General features: G+C 63.9%; 1 protein-coding gene and 1 long non-coding RNA gene across 2 annotated transcripts in view; one reads left to right on the plus strand and one right to left on the minus strand.

Annotated features, from left to right (window-relative positions):
* KIF26A (kinesin family member 26A) overlaps positions 1-3,440 on the minus strand; it is a 42,162-nt gene extending 38,722 nt beyond the window's left edge. Inside the window, exons 1-2 of the mRNA XM_055287999.2 lie at positions 3,254-3,440; positions 2,730-2,975 (exon numbers count right to left, since the gene is read on the minus strand). Coding sequence (XP_055143974.1) covers positions 2,730-2,975; positions 3,254-3,295 — 288 coding nt within the window. The 5' untranslated portion in view covers positions 3,296-3,440. The remainder of the gene's footprint in view (positions 1-2,729; positions 2,976-3,253) is intronic.
* LOC129487394 (uncharacterized) lies at positions 3,389-7,243 on the plus strand. Its single transcript, XR_008659304.1, has 3 exons — positions 3,389-4,495; positions 4,785-5,162; positions 6,853-7,243. It is a non-coding gene; the product is annotated as an uncharacterized lncRNA (long non-coding RNA).
* The last annotated feature ends 4,156 nt before the right edge of the window (positions 7,244-11,399 follow it).

Consider the following 11,399-nt stretch of genomic DNA (forward strand, 5'->3'; position numbering starts at 1 on the left):
AGGGCTCAGAAAGGTGGGGAGGGCACAGTCTTATCCATGCCACGGGGATGAGGTCCCCGGATAGGGGACCATGGTCACCCTCACTGCCCAGACAAGGGAACTGAGACAGGCTCAGGCAGACGAGAGCACACAGCAGCAAGGGAGAGGTAGGCCTGGAACCGGGGCTCCAACAGCCCCAGGCACAATGACTCGGAGTCCCTAACTCAGCAAACAGCAGCAGCAGCCGCCGCCAAGGTGAAAGTGCATCCCTTCCGGGCACTGCTCTACATACCTGTGCAATGGGCACAAAGACCGTCCCATGTTGCAGAGGAGGAAACAGTGGCCAAGAACTCTCGGGAACCTGCTCAAGGGAACTGCCTCCTGGCAGGAGGGTGGGCAAGGGCCCAGCAGGGGATGAGCACGGGCAGGACCATGGGGGCATCGCGGGCTGGCTAAAGAGCAACACGTTCAAGGAGACCCTGGCAGGCTGGCCCTCGACCCTCTAAGCCTCCCTCTACAGCGGAGACAGGCAGGGAGCCCGGAGGCGAGGGCCTCTAACAGCCAGGCCAGGTCCCAGCAAGTCTCTCCACTTCTCTGGGATTCTGAAGATCCAAGCATGAGACAGATGGATGATCGTGAAGTTCTCTGTAAACGGCTATCCTCGAGGAAGCTCATCTCTCCCCTAAAACATACGAAATGGGCCCCTGGGGAAATCCTAGAACACCAACCCTAAATACCCCTTGCCACGTTGGCCTTAGAGAGCAGAGGCCAGGGCCCACTGGACAGTGCATCGGACTCGGACTCCGGGGAGCATACTGGGGTCCCCCTGGCCACCCCAGAGATTTCCCTCCCAACCCAAATACAGAAGCAGCCATGTCCACACATCTGGGCCCAGCAGGCCAGGCCAGGGCTGCAGGCTACAATTTTCCTGGGACTCTGGGGACAGCCCAGGCCCGCACAGGGGACAGGACAATGACACCCGTAAGGCCCCAGGATGGCAGGCGCAGCCCCCCATGCCCTGTGGAGAGACAGTGGAGGATAGGGCCTTCTCTCCCGGGGGCACAGCACCCTGCAGGCGGGACAGCACTTCACAACAGGCCCCAGGTGACAGAGAAGACCACAAAGCAGAAGAAGGGGGCCCAGAGCAGAACAAAGCCCTAGCTGAGACCAGCCCGGGACCCCGGTGTGCTGAGTGCCAGCACCAGCCAGGGAAGGGGGAGCCCCCAGCTGGCACTCAAGAGGAGTTTCCAGTGTCAAAGGCCAAGCTCAGGGGAGGCTGGAGGTGGGTGGTCTGGCGCTCCCCTAACGACCTGTCTGCCAGAAGAGACCAAGACACCCCCCTAGATGAGGAACCTCGAATCCACCAGGGACTAGTATGACCTGCAGCCCTCTCCACTAGGACCCCTGGCCTGCCCGTGACCAGGAGCCCCCTCCCCTCCACAAGTCCATGCCAGGACCATGGCCCCAGGGCCAGGCAGCATCAGCAGTCCAAGCCCACTCCAAGAATGGGGAGACCAGTTCAGTCCTAATGCCCCTCCTGTCACTGGCCTGTTTCCCCTAATGGGGCAGCAAGATGGGCCTTTAGCTCTGGCTGGCCCTCTCCAGGGGGCCCTCAAGGGTCTCCTGCTGCCTTTTAAACTAGATACAGGCCACTGGGGCACAGAGTATGGCCAAGGCTGCAGCCTGTCCAGAGCAGAGGACAGGGCGGGTCCAGCCCCACCCCAGGACAGGCCCACAGGCGCCTGGCCTGAGCCAGAGAGAGGCTGCGGCAACCCTATCCCTCGCCAAGACTCCAGAGCACCCGGAGAGGGTGCCCAGGGCAGAAACCAGACTGGTACCCTGCCCCACCCTGCCCTGCCCCAGACAGGGCAGTCAGGGTCTCAGCTCACTCCAACCCCCACAGCCCTCCTTAGAGAACTATATTTAGATTCAATGGGGATTATGTGGACTTCCCAGGAACTCTTTCATAAAGGCTGAAGGTCGGGCAGCGGGCTTCCTCTGGAGACCCCCACCCGCCCCCAGCCTTTGCAAACTTTCAGCATGCATTGTTCCTGGAACAATGGTCCCTGCTCCCTCCAGAGCCGGCAGGCCCACTGGCTGGAAATCCAGGAGAACCCCTCCCCCGCAAGCACCTGCCCCTGGGGCTGGAGCCTGAGGAACCCAGAGGGCCCAGACTCAATTCCCCATGGGCGGCCACTGCCTCAGTCTGTCCCAGGAGATGTGGGACAACAGTTCTTATCCTTGAGGCTGGGAGAGGAGTAGGCAGGGACCCCCCAGCGGCTGTGGCCCACCCTTCCACCTGCCAGGGCCCCCGGCCCCAGGTATGTAATTTCCAGACACCTGGCTGGGGGCCCAGGTGCCCCAAGGGCCACAGTGCACCAAATAACCTCTCCCTGCTGGCAGGGCAGGAGCTGTACCGCCCTGGGTGGAGTCCCTGCCATCCGCTCTCTCCCCTCCTCCTCCCACAAACACGTGCGGTCCAGCTGTGGGACATCTGGGCTGGGGGAGGAACGCCAGCCCAGGCCCCTCCCATCCGAGGCAGCAGGGCCCCTGGGGCTGAGCTCCCTAGCTCACACACGGTGTTACAGACCGGGAAATTGAGGCCCGCAGAAGGGAAGTCCTGGCTGATAACTCTCTGTGGAAACAGCAGCAGGGAAGGAGTGGAACCCTGCTTCCCTCCAAGCCCCAAGTTCTACCCAAGCTCGGCGTGGCCCTGCCAGGAGGGGTCGGCCTCAGGAAGTGTCACTTACCCGGAGGGTGGTCCCGGGCCCGCTGACCAGCTTCCACGCCTGTCGCTTGAGCTCCACGAGCTTCGTGTGGCAGTGGTGGCACCAGCCACCTCCGCCGGCCGAGTGGCCCTGCTCTGGGACGGCCCCGGCGCCCTCGGGCGCAGGGCGGCTGCCGCATGGGTCCTGGTCGGGCCCGGCGGGTAGCCTCTTTCGGGGGGACACCTCCAGCAGCGGCGGCGGCTCGCGGGCCGGGCCGCCCTCGGCCACCTGCAGGGTGTGGGGGCGGAAGCGGACAGTGAGCCTGGGACGTCCGTCGGCTCCAGACCCCTGAGCGCCCTGCCCCAGAGTGACGCTCTCGCCAAAGTTAGGAGCCCTGGGCACGACCCTGGCGCTCACCCACTCCCTCCATCCCCGGAGGTCCCGCCTGCGGGTCCGCTACCCTCAGCAGGAGGCCCGGCCCCCAGGGATCCAGCGCACACAGCGATTATCTTCGCCGTCCCGGGCCCCCGCCGCCCGCCTCCCTCTCCAAGCCGGGCCGCGCGTACCGCGGGCTGCGCAGCGCACAGAGGGACGCCGCGGCCGACCATGGCCCGGGCGCGGGAAGAGCCCGGCGGGCGCTCCCGGCCACGCTGGCTCTCCGGGGGCGCCGCGGCTACGTGATCCGGCCCCGAGGCGCCTCCATGGCCCGGCCCAGCCGCTCGGAAGTTCGCAGAGCCGGCGAGTGTCCTGGGGCGCGCGGTGGCTTCGGTGGGCGCGCTCCGGAGGCGAGGGCGGGGCCGGGGAGGGGCGGGGCTCGGGCTCCCGGGGCGGGCGGCGGGGGGCGGGAGCCCAGAGAGTGCCCCGCCCTTGCCCAGTGCTGGGCGGCGCGTGGGGGGTAGGGTCCTCGCTTCCCTGGGCGGCCCCGCGCACTCCAAGGACCCCAACCTGTTAGGTGAGTCCCTGCCCCGGGGAGGGGCGCTGGGGGCGGCGGCGAGGATCTAGTTGCGCGCGCGCATGCGCCTCCCGCCCCTCTCCCGGGACACCAGGGCTGCGCGTCTCCCAGGAGGCACCGACGCCCCTCCCTCTACAGGCGGGAAAACTGAGGCTGCGGAGGGGACGCTCTTGCCCAAGTTCCACGGCGAGGTGGGCCGAGAAAGGGGCGGGACCCCGGCCCCGAGACTCCCAGGCGCCTTTCCAGAAAGCCCAGCGTACTCTGCGTGTCGCGGGCCACTTTGGGTCTAACTGTCGCGCGTGGGTGAGTGTCGCCGCGGTGTGCGCCTCGAGCCGGGCAGCGACCGCGCCGGCGTATCTGTGCCTCGGCGCGTCTGCGAACGGCACGTGTCTTTACAGCCGCGCGTGTGCCCGCAAGTGGATGTGCGCGCCGTGCCGCCCGGGAAGCGGGAGGTCCTGCGGGCGTGCGCCGGACCTGTTGTCAGCAGGCCTGGCAGATGGGAACTCAGCTCCGGAATTAATTGCTTGTTTGTCTCCGGCTGGGAGTCCGCCCCCCCCCCCCGCCCTTCCCCGGCGACCAGTTGCTCTGTGCCTAGCCGGGCCCCAAATGTCGCCGGCATCCGCGGCCGCAGGCAGCTCCGGGGCCAGGCTCCGGGTCAGCCCCAAAGCCCGGGTCAAGCCAGGCGGGTGCGGCGGGCGGGCTCCCCGTGACGCGAGCGCCCCCTGCCGGCCGCTGCGCACACGGCTCCGAGACTGGGGAGACCCAGCGCCCCGCGTCCCAGGCCTGAGGCGCACTCGGAAACTCCGAATGTCGTGATCCCGGCGGAGACCAGGACACGCGGCTGCCGGCGAATACAGTGAGGCCTTCGCAGATACGCAATACGTCAAAGTGACCCTTTCCGTCTTGCCCACCCCCTTTTACTTGGATAAGCCTCCCCGCCCACGCACGCACTCCCCAGAAAGTGGGGTGGGTGATCCCCTCCCGGCTTTCCGGGTCGTTGATGACCTTAGGGGTTCGAAAACGCAAGGGGGTATGCAATAAAGTGGCAGGGGCTCTCCACTGTCTTTCTGAGATCCGTAAGCCTGCAGTCCCTTTCCACCCAGCCTGGGGGCCCGGAAGCGCTTCCCCTACCCATCTCATCGCAGCCTGGAGAAAGAAAACGGGCGTCAGCCCACATCCGGATCTGGGTACCCAGGACAACACCCAAACCCCACCCGCACTGCCGGCAGACAGCACTGCCTCCCGCCGCTCCACTGCTCCGGGACACACACTCTCTATATCCCGTCCCCCCACCCACACACGCAACCCAGAAGCACGCAGTGGTCGGGAGCCCAGCTCCTGCGCCCCTGGCCAGCCACACCCGCAACTTCAGCGCTTCTACCGCCGCGGCGCTTCGGGAAGCACAAGCTCACATCCCATATCCGCAGAACACGGGGTGCACGAGGGGGCTGGAGTCACCCCGGGGGCTCACGATCAGTCAGGGTCCACGACCCCCTACTTCGCCCATCCTAGCAAGGCGCAAGGTGAGCCAGAGAGTCCCTGCGCTGCGCTCTCCGCCCTAGCCACAGCCTCCGGGTGCGTCCGGTTGGGACACAGCCTTGAAGGGACAGGGAGACGAGGGCAACGCTAATGGGGGAAAGTGCGGCAGCGAGTCCCAGCCCGGGCTGCGGGACGCGGCTCCGGACCTGCCGTCTCCTTCCCGGCGCAGCACCCCCAGTCGCGCGAGCCGCGCGGCAAAGTCGCGGGACGGCGCCTACACCGCTCGCCCCTCCCGACAGCCCTCACCTTGCCTCGTCGCCGCAGGAGGTGGCTGGTGAAGCCTAGGATGATCTCCGAGTCCAGGCAGAGCGCCCCCATCTCCAGCAGGCTGGGAGCCTTGCGGGGCGCGCCGCGGGGCGGCTCGGGCGGCTGGGGCAGCGCCATGGAAGAGCGAAGCGCGGGGAGCGGCCCCTAGCGCCTCCCGCCACCGCCGCCCCGCCCGCGCGTTCACTGGCCGCGCGCCCGCCGCCGCCGCGCCCCGCACCGCGCAGGGCCGCCCGCCAAGCCCCCGGTCCTCCGCGGCCCGCGCCCCCGAACCCTGCGCTCGCTCCGCGCCGCGCGCCCCCGCGCTCCGGCCCCGCCCGCCCGCGCCGACAGCGCCCCCTCCGCCCCGGCGGCGAGCCAGACACCAGCCACGCGGACTGGAGGTGTGGGGCGACGGCCCCGCGCGCCACGGGGCGGAGGATGGAGGCCAGAATCGGGTCGCGGTCCGCACCCACCTGCCTCGCTCGCCCCTAGACGTCGGTGTCTACTGCCGGGTATCCGGCAGGGAGAGGGCAGCGCGGCTGCTGTAAAACCCTTCCAACTGGGGCCTAATCGCAGCCCCTTCCCCCTCCAATCTGTCCTGAGGACGCCGCGCGTTGGGGTCCTGGCCCATGGAAACGCTCAGAGCCCGGTGACCTGTGCACTCCAGCCCGCCCACGCTCCAGAGCGCCCATTCAACCTTGGCCTATGGACCTCCAAGGCCCACCCCAATCGGACCACGGAGCGTGCGCAGCGGGACACCCGGTCTGCGCCTCCACTCCAGGATCCCGATTCTGCCGCCACCCGTGGCCTTCCCTGCGCCGACCGCGACTCCCTGAGGGCTGGAAGATTCGGGCTGGCTGCCGGGCACGACGACTTTACTTTCAGGGTCCGGAGCTAGGGGCGGGGGTGGGCGCTCTGCCTGGGGTGCAAACTCAAGCCCGGGTCCCGCGCTCCTCTTGTGGCCTGCCCCAGCCTCGCGCACAAGTGGATGGGATGCCTGGCTTGAGGGAGGAAGCGGGAGGATCAAGCAGGCAGAGAGGTTCGCCTAAATGCGCTAGGCCCACGCGGAAGGTCTTTGGGAGTTAAGGAAGTGTCAGGGACCCTGCCCAGGGGACATTATGCGCCTTGAGCAGAACCTGGAAGGTGGACAGGCGAGGGAAGGAGAACGTTTTCAGCGGCGCCAGCGCGCACCTGTGGCCTGGCTGGGGTGCTAAGGCTGGGCTAGACTTTCTGTGCTCTCTGCCCCCTGCACTCCTCTAGTCTCCCCTGGGAAGGACCATGGCCACGCCCCACAACCCCACTGCCCCAGCGCCTGAAGACCGTCCTGCTCCCCCGGTCCTTCCCCTGACTCCCCCCAGTGGAGGCTGAAGGACGTTGTGTCAACCTGACTCTAACCCAGAGCCCAGCACTTCCGTTTGTCTCCAACAGAATCACCATAAACGCTGGATTTGCTGACCACATGGCCGATCCTGACCACCTGCTCTGTACTCACCCAGGCTTCTGGTCAGGAGAGAGGCGGGGAAGAGCTGCCCCCTCCCTGCGTCCACCATCACTCCTGGCCTGGGATCAGGGCAAGTTATAAAGGGGGCCAGAGTCCCCCCTTTCTCTCTGTCCCTCTCCAGGAGGACACTCTGGGGACCACCCACCCTCCTCCCTCCCCCACAGGAAGAGGACTGGGGAAGACTGTCCTCTTCCCCCATCCTGTCTCATCCAAGACCCTGAGCCTGGGGCGGGGGCGGGGGCTCCTCCCTTCAGCGGACCAAGGGCTTCTGGGAGGCCACCCGCCATGTCAGTGGATTGATTAAAGTCATTGTGGGGATTTTTGTTAACATTTAATTTACCAGGCACGCGGCGGCTGGTCAGAGCTGTCCCTAGGGAAATCTAGACCAAGGGAGGAAAACAGAAAAATCCCCCTGCCTTTCAGCAGGGCCCCTGTGATGAGATTAATTGCGGGAACTCAGCTTCCAATCAGACCACACGCTGCAATGTTTCAGGGAGGGAGGAGGACATGGGGCTTGAGTGCTCAGATTCCTAACCTGGGTGCTTGGAGCCCAGGGCCCTCCACACCGCCATCTCTCCCCAGCCTGCTGGTGCCGGTCAAGAGCCCAGCCCCCCCACCTCTCCGCACCTTCCTGTCTCCATGTGTGATGAGGTGGACGGTACCTGGAGGCAGACCGGTCCCTCCAGAGCTCACCCCACTCCCATCCATGTCCCTTCAGCCTGCAGGGTGAGAGCTGGGAGGCGCCCCAGACACGCTCCCACGGAAACTGAACACTTGCCAGAGGTGTCTGTAGTAGTGGAAACCGGCTGGGTAGGAATGGCCAATCTTCACTTCATCCTTGGCGACAGTGGATGGACGGCAGGTGGACCCGGGACAGGAACGGGCACGCAGTGTGCGGCACAGCCCCGTTGGCCTTTGCAGAGAAGGTTTATGCTTGTGAAGGCGGGGACCTTTCCTGGGACAGACACAAGCAACAGGTAACGATTGTTGCCTCTGGAGAGAGAGTAGGGGTGGGGTTCGGGAGAGGTTTCACTTCCATTTTACACTCCTCTGCATGGTTTTGACTTTTGTGGGGTTTTTAACCATCCTGTTTAGCATTTAATAAAGAGATAAGGAAGGGTTACAGAGCCTAAACTGTCCACCATAAAATGATCCAAGGCCCATGGCCCTAGGATCACACCTGGCATCAGACAGACCCTCATCCTCTCCAACAGTTGAGGGGGTGGAAAAACCCTTCTCCTCAAGGAGGCCTCGGGACACTCCCCACACTTTCCCAAGATCGACCAGCTCCCTGGGCTCCCTGCTCACCTATCCCTCCTGGAGGCCAGGACCATGTCTGGGGTGCAGGAGAGAGGGTGCCTCAGGAAGGCAGCCACAAGGGAGGCCGACCCCGGCTCAGGGCAGGGCCTTCTAGTCAAGCGAGGCCCCTCCTCCTCAGCACCAAGGGCAGGCTTCAGGCGGTCACTGCACCAGTTCTTCAGAGCGTGTCTGAGTGCTTGGGGGAGGGTGGCCGGCCGTGGAGTTTAGCCAACACCCACCTGCTCTCCGGACCAGGCTCTGTCTTACACACTTGGTAATATCCACTCATTTAATCTGCCCAACAGTGCTAGGCACAGGTATTGTATGATTGCCGTTTTACAGATGAGGAAATGAGGCCCAGCGTGGGGAGGTCAGTCTCCAGGTTTCACCCCAGGAGTCTGTGCTCCTAAGCCCTGTGTTCACAGCCTCCTTCCCCCTTCCCCCAGGGCCCAGCCTCAGGAGTGCGGCTGCAGAGCAAGGGACCCCAGCCCTGGCCTCGGAGCCAGGACGGAGCAGGAGCAAGGGTGGTCAGCTCTAAACTGAGCTCTGGGAGCCCAGCCAGGATCCCACGGAGAACCCTGTGCTAAGGGTTTGCTGAGGAGGGAGAGGCTGGGGATGCTCGCTGGTCACCAGCTGATGGCTCCACAGACCTAACCCTGCGCCAGAGGAGCCCCAGGTCCAGCACAGAGGGACAGCCAGGACGCAGCTTCAGCACCTTGGCCAGCGCCAGGAGGGGGCTTCTGCAGGCGAGGGGAAGGGGAATGGAGGAGTGTCTCCTGGGGTGTCAAGCTCTCCATCACTCATTCTTTCTTTCTTTTTTTTTTTTGAGTCTTGCTCTGTCTCCCAGGTGGAGTGCAGTGGCACAATCTCAGCTCACTGCAACCTCCGCCTCCCGGGTTCTCGCCATTCTCCTGCCTCAGCCTCCTGAGTAGCTGGGACTACAGGCGCCCGCCACCACGCCCGGCTAATTTTTTGTATTTTTAGTAGAAACAGGGTTTCACCGTGTCAGCCAGGATGGTCTCGATCTCCTGACCTCGTGATCCGCCCGCCTCAGCCTCCCAAAGTGCTGGGATTACAGGCATGAGCCACCGCGCCCAGCCTCGTTCATTCACTCTTTCAATTCAGTCATCCTGGAGTCGTCCTTGACTCCTGCTTGCTCACTGCCCCCACGGCCCATCCATCAAGATCTCCTGTCCCCACCACCCTAATGGAATGTCAGCCCCTGGAGGGGGGTCTGCAATGCCATGCCTGCTTCGGCACAGCCACCAGGTGAGCCTTTAAGAAGGCGGTGGGCTCCTTCCACTTCTCGGCCCTGGCTGACCCCTCTCCTCAGGCTCTGCACCCCCTTCGCATTCTGCTCCAGCCCCAAGGGCCTCCTCACTCTTCCCAAACGTGCAGTCACCCCCATTTGAGCGTTTGCTCCACTGTTCCCACCGCCAGGGGGGCTCTTCCCCCAGACACCCACATGCCTGCCTTTCTCCGTGTCTTTTCTTTTTTGAAATAGGGTCTTGCTCTTCCGCCCAGGCTGGAGTGCAGTGGCGCAATCACAGCTCACTGCAGCCTCGACCTCCCAGGCTCAACCGAGCCTCCCACCTCAGCTCCTGAGTAGCTGGGACCACAGGTATGCACCTTCACACTGAGATAACTTTTTGATTTTTTTGTACAGGTCAGGTTTCACTATGTTGCCCAGGCTGGTCTCAAACTCCTGGGCTCAAGCAATCCTCCTGCCTCAGCCTCCCAAAGTGCTGGGGTTATAGGCATGAGCCACCAGGCCTTTTCTAAGCAAAGCGTTCCCTGCCCACCTTACCTAAAATGTCAGGCCCTTCCTGCATCCTGCAGCTTCACCCGTGTTTCCTCTCCCTCCTTAGCACTTACCAGGAGCTGACTTAGATGTTTCTTACTTGTCCAGTTTATTGTCCTTCATCCCCTTTAGAATATCAGCTCCATGAGGGCAGGAAATGTTTGGTTGAGCACCTGGCACAGCATTGAAGCTCATTCACATTTGTTGAAGAAATAAAGGAATGCATGAACCCCAGGCTTGTTCTCTGTGCCGCCAGGTCCTGCTGCATTCTCCTCGCAGAGGGGCTCCTGTCGTTCCTATCCCAGCCTTGTCCCGGCCCTGCCATGCCCCCACCCTATATTCTGCTCTGGCCACCTCACTGGCCCCACCCTGGTTCCTCCCACCCCCCACCACGGCTCCTCCCACCCCCCCACCACACTGCACCTCGAGGCTGCAGTGCCAGACCCCACCCTCAGGATGCCTTGCCCAGGCTCCCACAGCCCAGCCCTAAGTCAGCCAGGTTGACCTCATGGGACCTGCAAGCCAGTGTGTGGCTCCCAGCTGCCCCAGCCTGAGGACTCTTCCTGGGCCCAGGTGGAAGCATTCCTGATGTACCTGCACTTTCTCTGTTTCTTGGGAGGAAATGTGTGTAGCACCAAGTGGCCTCCAAACCTTCCAGCCAGTGCCCTCCCTACCAGGGTGGAGAGCCCTGGCCTCCAGCCCAGCCTGCAAGGCCCGCAGCCTGGATCTCTTCCCGCCGTGCTTGGCTCCCCTCTCCCCTCCTACACAGGATCTGGCTGCCTGAACCTCCCTCCATGCCCACAATACCCAAGCCCTGGCAGGACTCCGGAGTCTCTACCTCCCTCAGCCACATCTGGAACGGGGACACTGTCACTTGTGGCCAGCAGATGGCACACTTTGGCCACAGTTTGTGGCCAGACAACGATTAAAGCACTCTCTTGGTCCAGTTCCCCTTTTACACAGATAGGAAAACTGAGGCCCTGAGACAGTGAAGGGTGCACCAGCGCATGGAGTCTAGGGATCACCCTCAAGGCCCACGAGGCCAGCCCTCTGGCCTCACCAGTGCCCCCACTCCACCTAACAGGCCTTGGTGCATCTAACCCCATACCCCTGACTTCCTTCTCCCCTCCTGTTCCTGCCTCTTCTCCCTCTACTCCTTGTAGGCTGGGCTCAGCCTCCAGCTTGAGGATAGGCAGTGACTGGGGAAGAAAGACACCTGGGTCAGGAGTCTTACCAAGTCCCCAGGCACTTTGGCTGAAGGTGCAATCTGCAAAATTTTGAGAAACCCCTTAGCACAGGTGCATTGCCTAGACAGCCCCGCCACCATGCCAGAAGTGGCCCCGCTGCTTCCTGAAGAGCCTGGGGGTGAACCTC

The sequence above is a fragment of the Symphalangus syndactylus genome, chromosome 8 (assembly GCF_028878055.3).
Source record: "Symphalangus syndactylus isolate Jambi chromosome 8, NHGRI_mSymSyn1-v2.1_pri, whole genome shotgun sequence".
Lineage (NCBI taxonomy): Eukaryota > Metazoa > Chordata > Mammalia > Primates > Hylobatidae > Symphalangus > Symphalangus syndactylus.